The sequence below is a fragment of the Hordeum vulgare genome, chromosome 7H (genome assembly GCF_904849725.1).
Source record: "Hordeum vulgare subsp. vulgare chromosome 7H, MorexV3_pseudomolecules_assembly, whole genome shotgun sequence".
In the NCBI taxonomy this organism is placed as follows: Eukaryota; Viridiplantae; Streptophyta; class Magnoliopsida; order Poales; family Poaceae; genus Hordeum; species Hordeum vulgare.
The window spans coordinates 10,556,531-10,577,749 of record NC_058524.1 but is presented as its reverse complement, the minus strand read 5'-3'; the positions used below and the strand labels follow the sequence as shown (position 1 = coordinate 10,577,749).

The 21,219-nt window shown below is 51.0% G+C and overlaps 1 protein-coding gene across 1 annotated transcript; it reads left to right on the top strand.

Moving 5' to 3' along the window:
- The first annotated feature begins 2,205 nt into the window (after positions 1 to 2,205).
- Positions 2,206 to 3,725, top strand: LOC123411295 (aspartic proteinase nepenthesin-1-like). The gene has a single exon (XM_045104223.1). The coding sequence runs from the start codon at positions 2,226 to 2,228 to the stop codon at positions 3,615 to 3,617; it is 1,392 nt and encodes a 463-aa protein (XP_044960158.1). The 5' UTR covers positions 2,206 to 2,225; the 3' UTR covers positions 3,618 to 3,725.
- The last annotated feature ends 17,494 nt before the right edge of the window (positions 3,726 to 21,219 follow it).

Sequence of the window (21,219 nt, the reverse complement as noted above, 5' to 3'; positions counted from 1 at the left end):
TCCGTAGCTGGAAGAAGAACCTATGAAAAAACTATCTGAAGACAAAGAAATTGCCAGTATTCAAGGGGTATCTAGCCAAGCAGGTGAATCACTGGAAGGCATTTCAAGAGTACAAGGAGTCAGAAGATGCCCAGGCATTATCAGAAAAGAACAAGATAAATGCCGACAAGAAGAAATATCACCACAAGCTAGGGCCAGGGGGCTATGAGACTGCCATCCCAAAGTGGGATAAGAAAGAGCAAGATCTGCTAGATAAAGGCATCGTACTTGAACCACTCCGTGATGAGTGGGAATTGAGAGCAAGAAATTGGTTCCTTGCGCATGGTGGTTCGTACGACGAAGAAACAGGGGACCTCATCTGCAGTGACGGTCTTAGGATACCCAGGGAGAATTGGAAAAGGATAGTGAAAGAAATTAAGGAGGGAAAAAGAAAGTTCACTGCAGATAGACAGAAAGATTTGCTCACACTGGTCCTCGGCAATGACGAACATGGAGGATGAACGCGAGGCTTCGGTCCTTCTTACCCGTGGTGGCTTGGGTTTGCCAGAGACCAAGACACTTACAGAAGCCGAGAGAGAGCAAATAAGCGGCAGCAGGATGAGGAGAATGACAAGTTCAACCAGTTGCTTGCCAGGATTAACGAGCAACAGAAGCAGATTGATGAGCTTAGTGGAGTAGCGCGCCAGGAAGATCCTGCATTTGATATTACCGGCGCCCCATCTAAGCGGAAAAGCAGCATGGTTGAATCTGAGGCCCCGCCCGACGATGCACGAAGAATGATAGAGGGCGGTCCCGGCTACCCCGTGGATGGAATCAAGGAGTCAACATCATGTGAACTCCATCAGAAATTCAAGAACATATCCATGAAGGTGGCCGTCGGACAAGCTTTACCTTCTGGCCCTCATGCACGCTGGCATGGCCGTGAGATTCCAGCTGGCTTTGCTAAAGTCGGGGTGGATGAAATCATGGCGGGGTTTCATGATATGGAGCTCGACATAGCTGGACCCGAAGATGAGAGGACACTCGGAGAAGTACTGGGTGGAGTCATCCTATGGGACAAGAACTACATCAAGCTTCCAGGCTCGGCCCCAAGGACAACACCGCCTCCGAGTCGTCGCAGGTCACCTACACCTCCATTACCTCCAAGCCCTCCACATGACGTCGGCCAGCACAACACGAGTCCATCTCGATCAACGCCGCCGGACTTGGGTCGTCCGTCTCCGCCGCCGCCCGCTCCGGATACTAAGCGGAAGCGTGCCACCAAGAACGCTCCGTCGACGATTTCTAAGCGACGGAGCCCCCCAAAGCGCAAACGGTCGCCCCTCCCAAAGGTCCTACCAGAGCAACGCGCGATTGCTGTTGCAGAGGAGCTTGCGACCTTTCTGAGGACGGAAGCTATAGATGACAAAGGACGATTTAGTGTAGCTAGGGACCATTACTGATGTTCGTCCATGTAATCGAATAGACGGGCTCTAGTCCCGATAATTCAGATCTCCATATAATTGTATATATATACTCGCTTGTAAGATAAGTTAATCTTATATATATATATGCATAATTATTTTTATTTAAATTATATGAAAACTAATTCCCGAACACCAAACGAGACATCACGTTAATCTCCCGAACACCTAAACCCTAAAACCCTAAAACCCAAAAATAATTTCATTCAAAAAAAACCCAAAAAATAAACAAAATCTGAAACTCTTTAGTCCCGGTCCGTATAACGAACCGGGACGCCCCTGGGGCGCTACGAGGCGCCCACGTGAAACACGTTGAGTCCCGGCTTGAAACAGGGCGGGACTAAAGGTTAGGCCTTTGGTCCCGCCCCTTTAGTCCCGGTTGGTGAACCGGGACTAAAACTCTTTACGGGCCGGGCTAAAGGCCCCGTCTCCACTAGTGTGAAACATTAAAATATATTTGATGATGAATCTAGTGAAGTAGCGTGATAATGATTCCGAATTGTAGATACAAAGTACATGCATCGATGCATGCACTATCTGGAAACGCATATCCAATTCATAAACGGTCGTAGCGGTGGCGCCGTGGCGGCATTCGGCCGCTGGTTCGGTGCGGTGCGGTGCTGGAAGCATTTACTTTACAAAGAACGGCCGCAAAGATCTGGAGCCATTTGGGTTCTTGTTTGTTTCTTTGGACTCATGCATGGTGACCCGACCGGCTGCTACCTACTAGTATATCATGCACTTCCAGCTCAACGTACTGCAATGCAATGCAGTAGCGCGTGCAACTCCACGATGAAGGGCTGGTCAGTCTTGCAGCTTTTCCCCTGTGTTCTTCTCCTCACCTTCTCGTTGGCCGAGTCGGCGGCCCTGCGCGCCGATCTTACGCACGTCGACAGCGGCCGCGGCTTCACCAAGCACGAGCTTCTCCGCCGGATGGTCGCCCGGTCCAAGGCTCGCCTCGCCAGCCTACGCTCCTCCGCCTGCGACCCGGCGCTGACCGCGCCGGTAGACCACGGCGGGTCGGACGACGTCGGTTCTTCCGAGTACCTCATCCACTTGGGCATCGGCACGCCGCGCCCGCAGCGCGTGGTGCTCCATCTGGACACCGGCAGCGACCTCGTCTGGACGCAGTGCGCCTGCACGGTATGCTTCGACCAGCCAGTCCCGGTTTTCCGCGCCTCCGTTTCCAACACCTTCAGCCGTGTCCCGTGCTCCGACCCTCTCTGCGGGCACGCCGTGTACCTCCCGCTCTCCGGGTGCGCCGCCAGAGACAGGTCATGCTTCTATGCATACGGCTACATGAACCATTCGATCACGACGGGCAAGATGGCCGAGGACACTTTCACATTCAAGGCGCCCGACCGGGCGGACACTGCTGCGGCCGTGCCTAACATCCGCTTTGGTTGTGGCATGATGAACAACGGCCTCTTCACCCCGAATCAGTCCGGCATCGCCGGTTTCGGCACCGGCCCGTTGTCGCTGCCGTCGCAGCTCAAGGTCCGTAGGTTCTCCTACTGCTTCACGGCCATGGAAGAGTCGACGGTCAGCCCGGTGTTCCTTGGCGGCGAGCCGGAAAACCTTGAAGCGCATGCCACGGGGCCCATTCAGTCCACCCCGTTCGCCCCAGGCCCTGCCGGTGCGCCTGTGGGCAGCCAACCATTCTACTTCCTTTCCCTCCGAGGCGTCACCGTCGGCGAGACGCGGCTGCCGTTCAACGCTTCTACGTTCGCACTCAAGAGCGATGGCTCTGGCGGGACGGTCATCGACTCCGGCACGGCCATCACATCCTTCCCGCAGGCCGTGTTCCGGAGCCTCCGGGAGGCGTTCGTGGCGCAGGTACCGCTACCTGTCGCCACAGGGTACACCGACGGCAGGCTGTGCTTCTCCGTTCCGGCGAAGAAGAAGGCGCCTGACATGCCGAAGCTGATCCTCCATCTGGAGGGTGCAGACTGGGAGCTTCCACGGGACAACTACGTGCTGGATAACGACGACGACGGCAGCGGCGCGGGCAGGGAGCTGTGCGTCGTCATACTTTCTGCAGGCAACAGCAACGGGACGATCATCGGCAACTTCCAGCAGCAGAACATGCACATAGTCTACGACCTGGAGAGCAACAAGATGGTCTTCGCGCCTGCGCGTTGCGACAAGCTGTAACTGTACTGTGTACGTTCTAGGGACAACGAACAGCCTTGTTTCTGCGTCCTAGTACTAAATAAAGAACGTGCATTGATTTGGTAAAATCATTGCCGGCTTGATCTTTGAGCGACCGTTTGTCTGGCAAATTAAAATCTATCACCATGTGTTTTCTGGAAGGAGTTAATCAACAAGATGAGAAATGTTTTGTTTCCGTTGAAGTTTTCGTCGGACTTGATTTGATTTGATTTGATTTGATTGAGTTAATGCAGGGCGGCGTACACGATGCTCGATGAGGGCGCTCGTCGTCCAACGTGGTGATTGCTATTTTGTTGATATGTTGGGTTTTTTCTTAAAGAAGAAGGGATTGGTGTAGTAGCGTAGCAACAAGTATTTTTTTTTTTCAATGACGATCATGGCTTATCGAATCAATTGAAAAATAAGCAATCAATCGTTGATAGTTACTGCACAAACAAGAACAAATACTAACACCCTACGCAGGCAAGAGGATTGCTAATTTTCTTGTACTCGTTAATTTCAAGGATCAGATCTAGTAATTATAAATAGGTAAAATACAAAACGAATAAAATGTAAATAAATTACAGCAAGTAAATGAAGCTTATGTAAATATTTAAAATAAACCTCGGAGCCATAGTTTTCACTAGAAGCATCTCTTTCATGTCCGCGCTCCCATGCACTCTAACCACAACCCTAGGTTTCCTCCCGGCCCTTCCTTCATCAATTGATCCTATGTTTGGTACCCTGTCGTGGGTATAAGCCTGACAGTAGATGTGTAGGGTACGAAAAGGATGGGCAGAGTCCCAGCTACGGTGAGGATGTATGAGTTCGGGCCCCTCTGCGGTGGAGGTAATAGCCCTACGTCTCAGTGCTCAGGGAGCTTTGTTGTCGAGTGGAATAGGGAATACAATGAGTTGCTAACCACTTTACCAGTGGGAGAGGGTGGCTTATATAGAGTGCGCTGCCCTCCACAACGGTTCCGGTACAGGGGTGGAGTAGTGGCGATTGAATGTGTACGTTACAGGTAACGTACGCCCTAAATGCTAATAAATACACCTGGAAACGTACGACCGTTTCCCCCCAGGGGGTTACGATGTACCGAGTGGTACACAGTCGGTTAGCCTGATATGCTCCGAATGCTAGTCGCCGACTGGATGATCGAGGGTATGTTACCGACTGGACGACAGGGATTCCTTAATTCAGTCGGAGCTGACTAAGGGTCTAGTCCTTTGTGAGGTGTAGACCTTGGGTAGGACCTAAAGGGCAGGCCTATGACCCTACCCTAGGACTATAACCCCATCATTAGTCCCCGAATGGATTGGGGTCGGAACGACACAGCGATGTTCAAAGTTGGATCCGACTGGAACAGACTTGGCTTGGGCGTTGCTGGCCTCGGTCCATTTTGACTTTTCTGGTCGACGATCCGAGTAGAAGGACTCGCAGAACAGACTATCGGGAGCCGAGTGCTTCGACGGCATCTTCTGATGCGACCGGTCAACTGACAGCGGCGGATTTCCCGGGATCCTCAAATTTCGGTTTTCGCGCGCTCAGCGGGGATGACGCCAACGCGCTCGAGTAGCGCCTGACGCCTCGATTCTCGTGCCTTCAACCTCTCCACTAATTTCGCCGTGGTGGGTCGGGAGGATAAGGTTTTGGGGCCACCTGCCAGCGACCCAGTTGGAACCCTATTTAAATCTCGGCGGCGAGGCTTCTTCGTTACGCTCGCCAAATCCCTCGCTCTTGCTTGCTCCGTCCTTCTCGCCACCTCTAGAGCTTCTACACTCCTCCCTTCCCCTTCCTCCCGAGGACTCGCAGCTGCCGCCATGACCAAGGGTCAGACCAGCAAGTTGGAGGCGAGGAAGAAGAAGGGGAAGACGGCGGCGCCTGCTCAGCGGCGGCAGCGGCCGTTGCCGGCAGGGTGGATCCAGGGCGACTTCCTCCCCTCCACGGTGACGGAGGGGGATCTGCTGCAGCTGGTGGAGCACGGGATGATAGTGCAGAAGTCCTGGAGGCTGCCGGCGGAGAACGAGGTAGAGCCAGCGCCTCGGGAGGGGGAGCGCGTCTTGCTGCTCAGCCACGTCCACCGAGGTTTTTCTTTGCCCCCGCATCCTTTCTTCAAGGGCATCATGAATCACTTCGGGGCCCAACTTCACCATTTTCCTCCGAATGCCATCGCCCATCTTTCTGCCTTTATAGTTTTGTGTGAGTGTTTCATCGGCTGCCCTCCCCATTGGGGCTTGTTCAAACACATCTTTTCCGCCAGATCCCAAACCATCAAACGACTTAGCCAGTCGGATGATAAGTCGCATCTCCTCCAGCTCTGCGGGGGCTTAGGTTTCCAGAAAAAGAGTCGGAGTAGTTATCCTGCTCTTCAGTTAAGTGAGTCGGTCAGGAACTGGCAGTCGACGTGGTTCTACTGCCAGGATATCGCCTGTCCGAATGCGTCGACTGGGCTGCCTCCCTTTAGTTTAGATCGGCCCGCCCCGCCCAAGCAGCTCGCACTCTCGAAGGCGGAGAAGAACGACATCGAGCCTTTGGTTGAGGCACTCGTGGATGTCGTCAGGAGGGGGGTCACCGGCATAGACTTGTTGGAGGTCTTCCTCGGTCGGCGTATCCAACCTCTGCAGGCTCGTGACCATGCCATGTGGCATTACACGGGGCCCGAAGACTCCACTCGGACCAACGTGGTGGGCGTGACTGAGGAGAAGGTGACCTCGTGGGTGGTCCAAATCACGGGCCCCTGCGAGAATCCCAAAGGATCTCGGCGAGTGAAGTCTTACAACACGGATCATCCTCCACCGAATCAGGTGAGTAACACTTGTCGAGTGCACTGAACTGTCTTAATTCCTGTCGTTTGTTTGAATCTCTGTGTGATGTCCGATGTTGCCGACTGAAATTTATGCAGGCGTGGACCAACTAGTTCTCCCCCGTCTCGAATGGGAATCCGGCCGAGGAAGAGGAGGAAGGCAGTCAGGAGGGCAGCGTGGAGAGCGCCGAGTACGTCTCCGACAGCGGGGAATCGGAGGAGGAGACCAGCGAGGAGGAGGAAGAAGACGAAGAGCAGGACTCACCGCCTCCGCGACTAGAGCATCGGACCAAGCGCCGACACGAGCCCGCCGTCCCCTCGGCTCCTGTCGCGTCTTCGAGTGCTCCGCGCACTGCTCCGGTGGTCCCGAGTGTTCGAAGCACTAAGAGGACCAGGGATGCCGCCGCTGAGCCCGCGGGTCAGTCTTCTAAGGCGGCCAAACCGAGTGGGCCTAAGCCTCGGAAGGCTCTGTCGCGAATGAGGGTTGCTGTCCCTGTCACCTCCACGTAAGTGTATCCAGCTTTCAATTCTTTCTGATATCCGAGTGAACTTCTGTTTACTGGCCGAATGGATTTCACTCGACAGAGTCGCCACTTCTGCCACCTCTCCGGTGTGTCAGGAAGATGATCCCATGGACACGGACAACGTCATCTCGTCCCAGCCAAGTGCGTTGTAGGGACGCCGAGTGTTTTATACTATCACGTCTCGAATTCTATCATAGGTCCTGCTTCTTTCTTTTTCTGAGACCTTGTGTCATTCGGCCTGTCAGGGGCGATTTGCCTGGACGAGGGCGACCAGGGGAGAGCCGAACCAGCTGTGGAGCCTGTTCTTGAGGCTGCTCCTCCTGCTGCTGCTCTCGCTGCCGACGTGCTGCCGACTGAGGCGCTGCCACAGCCTGAACCAGTGCTGGTGGATGAGGAGCCGACTGGGGCGGACCTTGGGATGGCTCAGGAACTTCCGACGATTCCAAGCTCGTCGAATGCTGAATTCAGCATCCAGCGTCTTCCGGAGGAGCAGGTGGGAGCGGCCAAGGGAGCTATGGTGCAGGCGGAGCTGATGGCTGGAGAAGCCAAGAGGGTCTACGACTCCGTTGCGTCCTTGTACCAGCGGAGCTTGGAGCTGCGGGATGATATCCGAGTAAGTGGTCTAGTAAGTATTTACTTTTCTCTTGTAACCCACTGGGTGTTCTTGAATAGCAGCTGTTGTTTGAAGTGGGTTCACTCTGAGTGAACCCAGTGGGTGTAGTCCCCGAGACTTCTGTCGAGTGCTTGCACTGACAGTTGTCTTTATACATATTGTCTTTACTTTGGTTGTGTGTGTAAATAATATGACCGAGTGCGAGCAGCTGTTGCACTCGGAGTGTATTTACTGTAAGAGTCTCCGAGAGTAAGTTGTACTCAGGTCGGGTAGTATTGGCCTCGTAGGCGCAGGTGATAACATGCATCTCAATAGGGCAGGCCTGCTTGAGCTGCATGCCAGTGGGGTCACTCTCAGTGAACCCACTGGGTGTAGTCCCCGAGACCACTGTCGACTGCTTGCGTCAGCAGGGGTCTGAAGAACTTAGGCTTTTAATTGTTGAACTTTCTGATTGTCTCTTGGTGATTGTTGGTAGAAAACTTGTGAAATGGGGACGGCCTATGAAGCTCTCACGGCGGAGAGGAATCAGTTCGCTGGTGAGCTTGATGCGGCCATGCTCGCGATGGCCGGCATGAAGGATGCTCTGAAGGGACGAGAGAAGTCCTTGGAGGAGGATCGTGAAGCGAACAAGGTGTTGACTGAGGAAATGGAAAAAATGAAGAAACAGAGGACTGCTCTCACGAATCAGATGGTCGTCCTGAATAAGCGATGCATAACTCAGGAGAAGTATGTCAGCGACTGGGCTGGGCAGATGATGATGCGTCTGGCTGGTAAGTCTTATGTTTTGCCGAGTGCTTGTACTGTGTGCATGACACTCGGCGTTTATTGTATGCTTTCCCTTCTGTTGCAGATTTTTGCGTTGATGCTGAAGCTGAAGCAGCGGACGTCGAGCGGTCCATTCGCGACAACGTGCCACTCGGCGAGGATGCCAATCGGGATCTGCTCCGGACGCACATCCGCGTAGGCAAAGTGGGTCCTTTCACCGGTCGACTGAGAGAGGTCATCGGCCGCATTGACAAGGAACTTTGGCCAGAAGATGAGTCGCGGCAGGAGATGGAGAGCCTGATGGCGCGACTGGAGGAGATTCCGAACCGAGTGCAATCGTGGAAGAAATCGGCAGCGCATTGCAGTGCAGATGTTGCTCTGTCTTTGGTTCGAGTCCATTGCAAGGAGGTGCGTGAGGAGAAACTGAAGACACTGAAGGTCGCCAACACGAAGAAGCTTCGATTCGAAGACTTCATGGAGACGTTCCTTGAGAGTGCTACCCGCATCGCCGACGGAGTCGACTTGGACACCTTCGTGGAGCCCTCCAGTCCTGGCGCCGGCCCAGCTGACGCGTAAGAAAACTTTATCCTCGGTATGCCGAGTGTTTATCTGTAAGGTACTTTGGCCACTGCTGTTGGCCGTCACATTCTTAAATCGGTGCGGGTAAGCTTGATCCGCACCGGGTTAGCTATCTTTGCGAGAATTTTGGAATCCAAATCAAAGCGTTTACTCTTGTGTTTGAATGTTGTGTCGAGTGCGACGTTTAGTGCATACTCGGAGAAAGTGATTACTTAGGTGACTCTTGATCACCGCAAAGTCCCTGAGTGCGACATTTAGTGCACACTCGGAGGAAGTTATTACTTAGGTGATTCTTGATCACAGCTACGACCCCGAGTGCGACGCTTAGTGTACACTCGGAGGAAGTTATTACTTAGGTGATTCTTGATCACAGCTAAGTCTCCGAGTGCGACGCTTAGTGCACACTCGGTGAAAGTTATTACTTAGGTGATTCTTGATCACAGCTAAGTCCCCGAGTGCGATGCTTAGTGCACACTCGGAGAAAGTTATTACTTAGGTGATTCTTGATCACAGCTAAGTCCCCGAATGTGACGTTTAGTGCACACGCGGAGAAGGTTATTACTTAGGTGATTCTTGATCACAGCTAAGTCCCCGAGTGCGACGTTTAGTGCACACTCGGAGAAAGTTAGTACTTAGGTGATTCTTGATCACAGCTTAGTCCCCGAGTGCGACGTTTAGTGCACACTCGGAGAAAGTTAGTACTTAGGTGATTCTTGATCACATCTAAGTCCCCGAGTGCGACGTTTAGTGCACACTCGGAGAAAGTTAGTACTTAGGTGATTCTTGATCACAGCTAAGTCCCCGAGTGCGACGTTTAGTGCACACTCGGAGAAAGTTAGTACTTAGGTGATTCTTGATCACATCTAAGTCCCCGAGTGCGACGTTTAGTGCACAGTCGGAGAAATTTAGTACTTAGGTGATTCTTGATCACAACTAAGTCCCCGAGTGCGACGTTTAGTGCACACTCGGAGAAAGTTAGTACTTAGGTGATTCTTGATCGCAACTAAGTCCCCGAGTGCGATGTTTAGTGCACACTCGGAGAAAGTTAGTACTTAGGTGATTCTTGATCACAGCTAAGTCCCTGAGTGCGACGTTTAGTGCACATTCGGAGAAAGTTAGTACTTAGGTGATTCTTGATCACAGCTAAGTCCCCGAGTGCGACGTTTAGTGCACACTCGAAGAAAGTTAGTACTTAGGTGATTCTTGATCACAGCTAAGTCCCCGAGTGCGACGTTTAGTGCACACTCGGAGAAAGTTAGTACTTAGGTGATTCTTGATCACAGCTAAGTCCCCGAGTGCGACGTTTAGTGCACACTCGGAGAAAGTTATGACTTAGGCGATTCTGAATCGCAACTAAGTTTTTTTTGTGTGACCAGAGTCTGCAACTGCGGAAGAATTCTGAGTCTGCAAAAACTGAATCCGCTTTATATTATTCCATCAATACTAGTTCATTACACCGCTTCAGTCGACGATCACGTGTAGAAGCGCTTCAAGAGGTCTCCATTCCATGCACGCGGCTCGTCTGTCTCTCTCTCGATGTTGTAGAGTCTGTATGCTCCGTTGTTCAACACCTTGGAGATGATGAAGGGTCCTTCCCAGGCCGGGGCTAACTTGTGAGGTCTTTGCTGATCCACTCGGAGCACCAGGTCGCCTGCTTGGAACGTGCGACTCCTGACGTGGCGTGCATGAAACCGCCGCAGATCTTGTTGATAAATGGTTGAGCGAGTCAGTGCCATCTCGCGCTCCTCCTCTATAAGGTCCACTCCATCTTGCCTTGCTTGTTCTGCTTCAGCTTCGGAGAAGAGTTTGACGCGTGGAGCATTATGAAGCAAGTCACTCGGAAGGACCGCTTCTACTCCATAAACGAGGAAGAACGGCGATCGCCCTGTAGATCTGTTCGGGGTTGTGCGAAGACCCCAAAGTACTGAAGGTAACTCGGTGACCCAAGCGCCAGCGGCATGTCCCACCTCTCGCAGAAGTCGGGGCTTCAAACCCTGAAGAATAAGTCCATTCGCCCGCTCTGCTTGTCCATTGGATTGAGGATGTGCTACGGAAGCAAAATCCACTCGGATACCTTGGCTTGAACAAAAACCTTTGAATCTGTCCGAGTCAAAGTTTGTCCCGCTATCAGTGATTATGCTGTGAGGTACACCGAATCTGGAGATGATGTCCCTGACAAACTTGACGGCTGTTGAGGCGTCGAGTTTCTTGATAGGCTTGGCTTCTATCCATTTTGTGAACTTGTCGACTGCCACCAACAGATGAGTGTAGCCTCCTTGGCCTGTCTTGAATGGTCCGACTGTATCTAATCCCCAAACTGCAAATGGCCACACAAGCGGGATTGTCTTCAACGCAGAAGTTGGCTTGTGGGACTTGTTGGAGTAGAACTGACAGCCCTCCATCGGTCGACCATATCTTTAGCCATCTCATTCACCTGCAGCCAGAAAAAACCAGCCCTGAATGCCTTGGCGACGATTGCTCTTGAAGAGGCGTGATGACCGCATGTTCCCGAGTGAATCTCTTCCAGGATCAACTGCCCCTCCTCTGGGGAAATGCAACGTTGGAGAACGCCTGAAACACTCTCCTTGTACAATTGGCCATCAATGACAGTGAATGCCTTCGTCCTGCGGACTATCTGCCTGGCCTGGGCTTCGTCTTCTGGTAGTTCCTGTCTGAGGACATATGCAATGATCGGCACAGTCCACTAGGGGATGGCAGCGAGAATCTCCATAACCAGATCAACCACAGCAGGTACATCGACTTCAGTCGGATCTGTTGAACTCTTTGGTTGTACTGGCTCTTCTGTAAAAGGATCTTCTTTGACTGAAGGGAAGTGAAGGTGCTCGAGGCAGACGTCACTCGGGACTGGTCTCCGAGTGGATCCGAGTTTAGCCAACTCATCAGCTGCTTGATTCTTTAGTCTCGGAACATGGTGACGTTCTAGACCTTCAAACTTCTTCTCGAGCTTTCTTACTACATTGCAGTATGTGGTCATGGTGGTGTTCCTGACGTCCCACTCTTTCATCACTTGATTGACCACCAAATCCGAATCGCCGTAGACCATCAGGCGACGGACGCCGAGTGAGATGGCCATACGCAACCCGTAGAGGAGAGCTTCATACTCTGCCTCGTTGTTGGAGGAATCGAAGTGTATCTACAGCACATACTTGAGTTTGTCGCCCTTTGGCGATATGATCACAACGCCAGTGCCGGAGCCATTCAACATCTTGGACCCATCAAAGAACATTGTCCAATGGGCCGAGTAGATGTGGGTCCGTTGCTGTTGATCTACCCATTCTGCTATGAAGTCAGCCAGGGCTTGAGACTTAATAGCTTTCTTGGCCTCGAACTTGATATCTCAGTACAGCATCTCTATCGCCCACTTCGCCACTCGGCCTGACGCATCTCGATTGTGGAGAATTTCCCACAACGGAGCATCGGAAACGACAGATACCGAGTGGTCTTGGAAATAATGAGCCACCTTCTTCGCAGTCATGTAAATCCCGTAGATAAGTTTTTGATAGTGAGGATACCTCTGCTTGGAAGGAGTCAGGACCTCGGAGACGTAGTACACTGGCCGCTGAACTTTGTATGCTTTGCCTTCTTCTTCTCGTTCGACTGTAAGAACAGTACTGACGACTTGATTTGTAGCCGCGATGTACAGAAGAAGGGGCTCTTTACTGAGCGGAGCAGTAAGAACCGGCTGGGTGGAAAGTAGGACTTTGAGGTCGTCGAATGCGACTTGGGCTTCGTCTGTCCACTCGAAAGTATCTGCTTTCTTCATGAGTCGGTACAGAGGGAGTGCTTTCTCGCCGAGTCGACTGATGAACCTGCTCAAAGCCGCTAGGCAACCTGTGAGCCGTTGAACGTCATGTATTCTGACCGGCCTCTCCATTCGAACGATGGTCCCAATCTTTTCGGGGTTGACATCGATCCCTCGTTCGGAAACGAAGAAACCGAGTAACTTCCTGCTGGGAACACCGAATGAATATTTGGTGGGGTTGAGCTTGATATCGTACCTACGAAGGTTGGCGAATGTTTCTGCCAAGTCAGTCAGCAGGTCGGAACCTTTGCGTGACTTGACTACGATATCATCCATATACGCCTCTACATTTCGACCGATCTGGTCGAGAAGGCATTTTTGGATCATGCGCATAAAGGTAGCTCCTGCATTCTTCAAACCAAATGGCATAGTGGTGTAGCAGAAGCACCCGAATGGGGTGATAAAAGCCGGCTTTAATTCATCGGGACCATACAGACGGATCTGATGATAGCCCGAGTAGGCATCAAGGAATGACAAACGCTCGCACTCCGCAGTCGAATCGACAATTTGATCTATGCGGGGGAGCGGAAAATGGTCCTTCGGGCAGACCTTATTGAGGTGCTTGAAGTCGATGCACATCCTGAGTGACTTGTCCTTCTTGGGCACCATGACAACATTGGCGAGCCACTCGGAGTGGTGAACCTCGCGAATGAAGTTGGCTGCCAGCAGCTTGGCCACCTCTTCCCCGATTGCTTTCCTCTTGTGCGCGGCGGACCGGCGCAAGCGCTCTCGGACATGCCAAGCGACGGGATCTACATGTAGTCGGTACTCAGCCAACTCCCTGGGTACACCTGGCATGCCAGAAGGTTTCCATGCGAAGATGTCCCAGTTCTCACGGAGGAATTGGGTGAGCTCGGCTTCCTATTTAGGATCGAGGGTGGTGGAGATGTTCGTCGGGGCAGCAGTGTCGTCCGTCGGGTGGATGTTGACCTTCTTCGTCTCTCCCGCCGACTGGAATGCGGATTCTGAAGCTGGCTTCTTTGAGCGCATCAGGTCGGCGGGGTCGACTGTTTTCTTGTACTCGTCGAGCTCGAGGACGGTCATCTGCTGGTCGGCGATTCTTGATCCTTGCTGCAAGCACTCTTCGGCTCGCTGCCGATTGCCCGTGATGGTGATCACGCCCTTTGGACCCGGCATCTTCAGCTTCAAGTATACGTAGCATGGATGGGCCATGAAGCTCACATACGCTGGGTGGCCCAGAATCGCGTGGTAAGCGCTCTGGAAATCCACCACCTCAAATGTGAGCTTTTCCTTGCGAAAGTTCTTGTCGGAGCCGAAAACGACGTCCAACGCGATCTGGCCGAGTGACTTGGCCTTCCGTCCAGGGACGACTCCATGGAACTGCATACTGCTCTCGCTGAGTTTGGACATCGGAATGCCCATTCCCTTGAGAGTGTCGGCGTACATGATGTTCAAACCGCTGCCGCCGTCCATGAGGACTTTGCGCAGTCGGACTCCTTCTACCACCCAGTCGACGACCAGAGCCTGTCTTCCTGGGGTGGGAACATGCGCTGGATGATCCGATTGGTCAAAGGTGATCGCAGTCTGAGACCATTTAAGGAACTTGGGGCTGGTCGGAACGGCCATGTTGACCTCCCTGTTCACCAGCTTCAGTCGACTCTTGCTTTCGACGTCAGCAAAAATCATGAGTGTCGCATGGACTTGGGGGAACGGATCCTCCTTATCCTCCTCATCTTGTTCACTGATCTTCTCACTCGGTTGCCCTTCGCCGAATCCTTGGATCAGGAGTCGGCACTGCCAAGTGGTATGCTTGGGATATATGGGGTTGCCCTCTTCGTCCATCTTTGTATGAACCGGGCATGGTTGGTCCAGGATGGGATTATTGAACCACTTCTTCTTGGGGGTATACTGCGCCTTCCCTTTGCCTTTGAACTTGGCATTGGTCACGACTGCAGCTTCTGCCTGCGGAGTGGATGGAGCTTTTTGCTTTTGCTTCCGAGTGTTGCTTCCTTCTCCGTCGCCGACTGTCTTGTTCTTGCCGCTTCGGATGCGGTCCTCTTCTTCACCATTTGCGTAGCGAGCTGCTATCTCCATCATCTTGCTCATGGAGATGTCGCCTGTTCGGCCAAACTTCAGGTACAGCTCCCTGTACCGCACGCCTGCCTTGAAGGCGCAGACTGCTTGATGCTCGGTGACGTTCTCCACCGTGTGGTAGAGAGTCGTCCAACGCTGGATGAAGTCGTGCAGGGGCTCATTCGGCTTCTGGACGCAGTGCTGGAGCTCCACCAGGCCCGCAGGGGGCTTGCACGTCCCTTCGAAGGTCCGGATGAACACTCGGGCCAGATCCGCCCAACTGTAGATGCTCGAGGGGGCTAATTGATTCAGCCACGCTCGCGCCGAGCCGTCGAGCATCAGAGGGAGGTGCTTCATGGCGACGTGGTCGTCCCCTCCTCCGATCTGGACTGCCACTCGGTAGTCGTCTAGCCATGTTTCTGGCTTGGACTCTCCTGTAAATTTACTGATTCCCGCTGCCAATCGGAAGTTGGGCGGGATGTCAGCCGAGTGGATGGCTCGACTAAAACAGTCGGGACCGGACACGATGGTCCTGCTTCCACTTGGACGGTCCATATCGTGACCATCACGGTGGGCTCGACCCCTGTCGACTCTTCGTTGGGCAATACGTCCTCTTGCGTCGGGTCTTGGGTCGTAAGTGTCGCCGACTGAACGCCGATTATCATGATGTCGGGACCCATAGGGCCCACCCCACGGAGGGGTGCGTGAGCGGCGGCGATCTTCAAGAATCATGGAACGGCTGCCTCCCCTGTGGCGCTGATGGGAACCAGGGTTGTGAACCGACCGATGCGTATTCGCATGAACGGAACTATTATAGATCCGGTTGTGTGACTGGGAGACCGCCGAATTCTGCTGCTGCGCCGTGTGCAACAGGGCTCGGATCTGCTCGATCCCCCTTCCTGCCTCTGAATCAGTCGGCTGGAGGGAATCGGCTATCTTGGCAGCCGCAGCCAAGTTGAGGAGGGGCGTGCGGAGCAACTCCACGTTGCACCGCCGAGTGTGCCGACTGGCAGAACGACGAGGTGGACGGCGCTCACCGGATGCTTCACCGACCTCGCGCTCGCTTCGGCCAGCTTGACGGGGATCTTCATGGGAGTTGGCCATGTGTACTTCTGCTGCGGGCCCGTGACCCGCATACCCGGAAGGAAACTCAGTTGGAACCGACTCCGAGTGCTGGGACAGCGGGGCAACCACAACGGACTCAAGAACCGCCACTTGCGAAGACGCGTTCTGGCGCGCTTGGGCATGCTGCACCCAACGTTGGAGCCGCGGACGGCTGGACCGCTTGCTGCGGCGCGTGACGGCGGTGCAGGTCGACACCGGAGTCGACTGTTGGAGAAGAAGAATGCCGCGAGCGCCGGCACGGAAGTGCGTAGCCCCGCGACGGGGAAGCGCCTCGACGTTGAGAGGAGCATCCCGAAGCCACGCCGAATCGTCGACGATGAAGGAGAGAGCGCCGAAGAAGATCTGGTGACCCATGCTCGAACCTCCACCGGACGACATGACGAAAGGAAGTAGTCGCAAACTCGCCGGAAGTCGCTTAGACGCCTGCCCCACGGTGGGCGCCAACTGTCGTGGGTATAAGCCTGGCAGTAGATGTGTAGGGTACGAAAGGATGGGCAGAGTCCCAGTTACGGCGAGGATGTATGAGTTCGGGCCCCTCTGCGGTGGAGGTAATAGCCCTACGTCTCAGTGCTCAGGGAGCTTTGTTGTCGAGTGGAATAGGGAATACAATGAGTTGCTAACCACTTTACCAGTGAGAGAGGGTGGCTTATATAGAGTGTGCTGCCCTCCACAACGGTTCCGGTACAGGGGTGGAGTAGTGGCGATTGAATGTATACGTTACAGGTAACGTACGCCCTAAATGCTAATAAATGCACCTGGAAACGTACGACCGTTTCCCTCCAGGGGGGTTACGATGTACCGAGTGATACACAGTCGGTTAGCCTGATATGCTCCGAATGCTAGTCGCCGACTGGATGATCGAGGGTATGTTACCGACTGGACGACAGGGATTCCTTAATTCAGTCGGAGCTGACTAAGGGTCTAGTCCTTTGTGAGGGGTAGTCCTTGGATAGGACCTAAAGGGCAGGCCTATGACCCTACCGTAGGACTATAACCCCATCATATCCGTTGTGGGATTTTCCTTATGGGAAAAGAGACCCAAATGATGTCGCTAGTTTACACAAGAAGGGTTCTCATACTTAAATAGGGCATGATTATTATGATTGTCAGCAACTACACCACTCAAGCTAGAATTAAATAATCACACAACAATTGGAGCATGTGTTGTTTGGTGAAGCAATGATGATGTCTAGGCCATACACAATGTTGATCCCTCGGTGACCACCTATAAATAACACGCTTCTCCTCGGTGACCACCTATAAATAACACGCTTCTTCTCATGTAGAATGATCAAATTTACTTGGTAGGGAGACTGGTAGAGGATGGCAAACAGGGGAGGAGGGCATCAATAACGAGTAGGGTGAATGGCACTATGAGTCACACTTCATGATCTAGCAGAAGAATGGGATGTGTTGGAAAATTGAGCGAGAAGCACAAATAGAAGCATAATCCATGAACAGGTAGTTGCAGTACGTAGCACCTCCCGAGTAAGCCACGTTTCTTATTACTTTTCGGTCACATAATCGGGGCTAAATGTTAATGAGACGGTAGGTCATATACATGTCTTGTATACCATTGTGACTATGTAATTCTGAATTTTCCCCTTCTAAATTTTCAGAGTACCGTAGACCACAGTCCCACTGCGGTTCCTGCCTATTTTTTGACAGGAACATTCGATAAGAATTAAAATATTAAGATTTTGTAGAGAAATATAAAGCTTTTTTTAATTTTCAAACAAATTGAAACCTACGGCTCACCCACTACCGGAAAAACCGACGACAAGCTGTAACTGTATTGTGTACGTTCTAGGGACAACGAATATCCTTGTTTCTTCGTTCTAGTACTAAGTAAAGAACCACTACTAGAAAAAAAAGGCTATAGCTATATATATATGGACATTAATATTGCACCATGTGTGTGGTGCGCCACTGCTATATAGCAGTGGCGTACCAGAAACAGGTGCGTCATTATTGGTCATATTACTAATGGCACACCTGGGGTGCGGTGCGCCATTACTAGTCTTTGTCCTGGTCCCACACCCTTTTCAGACTTAGCAGTGGTGCATCAAGGGAAAATGCGCCATTACTAGTTTTAACTAGTAATGGCGCACAACACCCACGGTGCGCCACTACTAACAATTTTTTTAATTTTTTTTCAAAACTAGTAATGACGCACCACACCCTTGTTGCGCCATTAGTAACCCTGTTTACCAATGGCGCATTCCTAGGAGGTGCGCCATTGGTAACCCTCCCCCACTATACGGACTCTTCCCTCCACTGTCTCCTCCCCCGAATTAGGCCGGCCCTAACCACCTCCCGCCGCCGCTTGGTCCTGCCCCGCCGATTGACCGAGCGCCGCCGTCGCTACTAGGGTTCCTCCCCCGCCGCCGCCGCCGTCGCTACTAGGGTTCCTCCCCCGCCGCCCCGTCCTCGCCTCCTCCCTCCGATGAGCGAGGGCCTCCTTATCCCTCCGAACCGCGCCGGCCACTGCGCGCGGACCGACACCCGATGATGGGCGACGACAAGGTCGCCGCCTCCCCCTCCGCCTCCGACGACAAGGTTCGCCCCTCTCGCCCCCCTCCTTCCCATGCTGCTAAGGCAATAGTTTGCAAGATGAACAAGGCGGGATTAGTTTCAAGACCATGCTGCTAAGGCAATAGTTTTTTATAGGACCTTAAAATAGATATTGGGACCTTCTGTTCCTACTTTCAACCTGTTGAACCTGCAAGAGTCACTTCCCCTGCAGCAAATCTTCTTGAACTTCCTTTCACCAAAGAGGAAATAGACCTTGTTATCAAGGATCTCTGCTCTGACAAAGCTCCCGGGCTTGATGTATTTAATACTGGGCTACTACTGCCCCTAATATCTATAATCTGGTTGAGGATTTTTATCATGAGAGGATAAACACACGGAGTATTAGTTCCTTTTTTATCACCCTCATCCTCAAGAAGGATTATCTTGTCAAAGCTAGGGATTTTAGGCATATCTATCAGTTGAACTGCCCAGATTTCAAAATATCATTTTCAAACTTGTTCGCATCAATAGATATGGATTTATAAAGAAAATATCAATTTAATATTGTATAGCATGGGCTTATGAATATATATACACCAGTGTTAGCAATCCAAGAAAGCGTTGGTTATTTTGAAACCGGACTTTGAAGAAACTTTTCATATGATTGAACATCAAACTATAAGAGAAATTCTGGAGGTTAGAGGCTTTGGACACAAATGGATGGACATGATCTACTACTCTGGTTTCCCCTCAGTACTTATAAATGGCATCCATGTGAAGCAAGTTTCAATCACGTCATTTTTGTAGCAGATTTTCTATGCCTACTTCAGCACATCATTTAGCTTCCATAATTATTAAAGTTGTTATTTGGTGTTACTCTAGATAGTGTTTGGCCGTAAACTCCATTGCCCATGGTCCTATAAACTTCTGATCTTATTACAGCTACAAATCATAGACATGGACATAAACTTGTGTACCAAAACTGTCATGTGTATATACGGCATCGTCTTAGGAACATAACAGTAAGGAAGCGTACTGTGAGTATATGGCCTACATGTTACTATTCCCAATCAAAGTAAATTGTACAAGTCATTGAGGATTGACATAAAATCAACTTGTTATATTTCTGCTGCTAATTAGAAGGTCTTTTCCTCTAGTGTGAAGTCTTTCAAAGGCAGTCCTGCTAACAAAGGGTAAAAAATAGGGTAGCAAGGCAAGATACATGTAAATAGGTGGTAGTGCTATAGTAAGAATGCTCCCTCTCGGATGTATACCTTAGAAGATGGATATGCTCATGCTAATTAAATGAATATGCCCATGGATATATTATTTAATCCAGCAAATAGATGCATTCTAAACACATGCATTAGTCTGCTAACAAAGCCTAAGACATGGCACACCTTCATTCCTGCCAAAAGAATAGTCCAAAATTAACTTTCTTTTGTGCCAATTCTACATCACTTATATTCTGTGATGTAATGTATTTTATAACCTGTGCAAATATCAGAAAAGCAAAAAAAATTTCCTAATATTCATAGTATGGCGCACCATCTACAAGTGCGCCATTAGTAACCCACAGCAGTGGCGCACTTCTGGGCCTAGTAATGACGCACCAGGTGGTGCGCCACTGTTATGTAGATTGACAGTGGCGCACCAGCAGTGCGTCATTACTATTTATTAGTAGTGGCGTGATAATAGTGGTGCACCTATAGTGCATCATTAATAGACAAAATAGGTGCGCCACTAATAGCCTTTTTTCTAGTAGTAACGTGCATTGCTATGGTAAAATCATTGCCGACTTGATCTTTGAGCGACCGTTTTTCTAGCAAATTAAAGTCTATCATCATGGGTTTTGTGGAAGGAGTTAACAAGATGAGAAATGTTTTGTTTTCGTTGAAGTTCTCGTCGGAGTTGATTTGATTTGTTTGAGTTAATGCAGGGCATGTGTGTGGCGTACACGATGCTTGATGAGGGCGCTCGTCATCGAACATGGTGATTGCTATTTTGTCCATACGTTAGGTTTTTCCTCAGAGAAGAAGAGACTGATGTAGTAGCATAGCAACGATTATTTCTCTCAATGAGAATCATGGTTTATCGAATCAATAGAAAAAACAAGCAATTAACCATCGATAGTTACTGCACAAATAAGAACAAATACTAACACCCCACGCGGCAAGAGGGTTGTTAAACGCCTTATACTCGTTAATTTCAAAGATCAGATCTAGTAGCGATAGATATGTAAAATAAAAAATAAATAAAAGGTAAATAAATTACAGCAAGTAAATGGACCTTAGGTAAATTTTTGGAATAGACTTCGCAGTCATAGTTTTCACAAGAAGCATCTTTCTCATGTCCGTACTTCCATGCACTCTCAACTCAACCCTAGGTTCCCCCCCGGCCTTCTTCCATCAATTAATCCTATGTTTGGTACCCCATTGTGTGATTTTCCTGATAAGGAAAGAGACCCAAATGGTGTTGCTAGTGTCAAGACGACCAACGTCTACGAGCATGAAGAGCGACCAGACGACCATCGGCAACTTCCAGCAGCAGAACATGCACATCGTATACGATCTGGAGAGCAACAAGATGGTCTTTGCACCCGTGCGCTGCGACAAGCTCTGAGTTATACGAGCTCATTGTGTGACTGACAACCCATACAATGTAATTGTATGAGACGAGAAAACATGTACTCCCTTCGTCCTAAAATAAATATCGTTCACTTAATATAAAATATGAACTAGTTTATAAATTTATTACATTTATTTTGGATTAGAGGGAGTACTACAATGTACACTTTGAGTGTACGTACTAGTTCTAGGCAC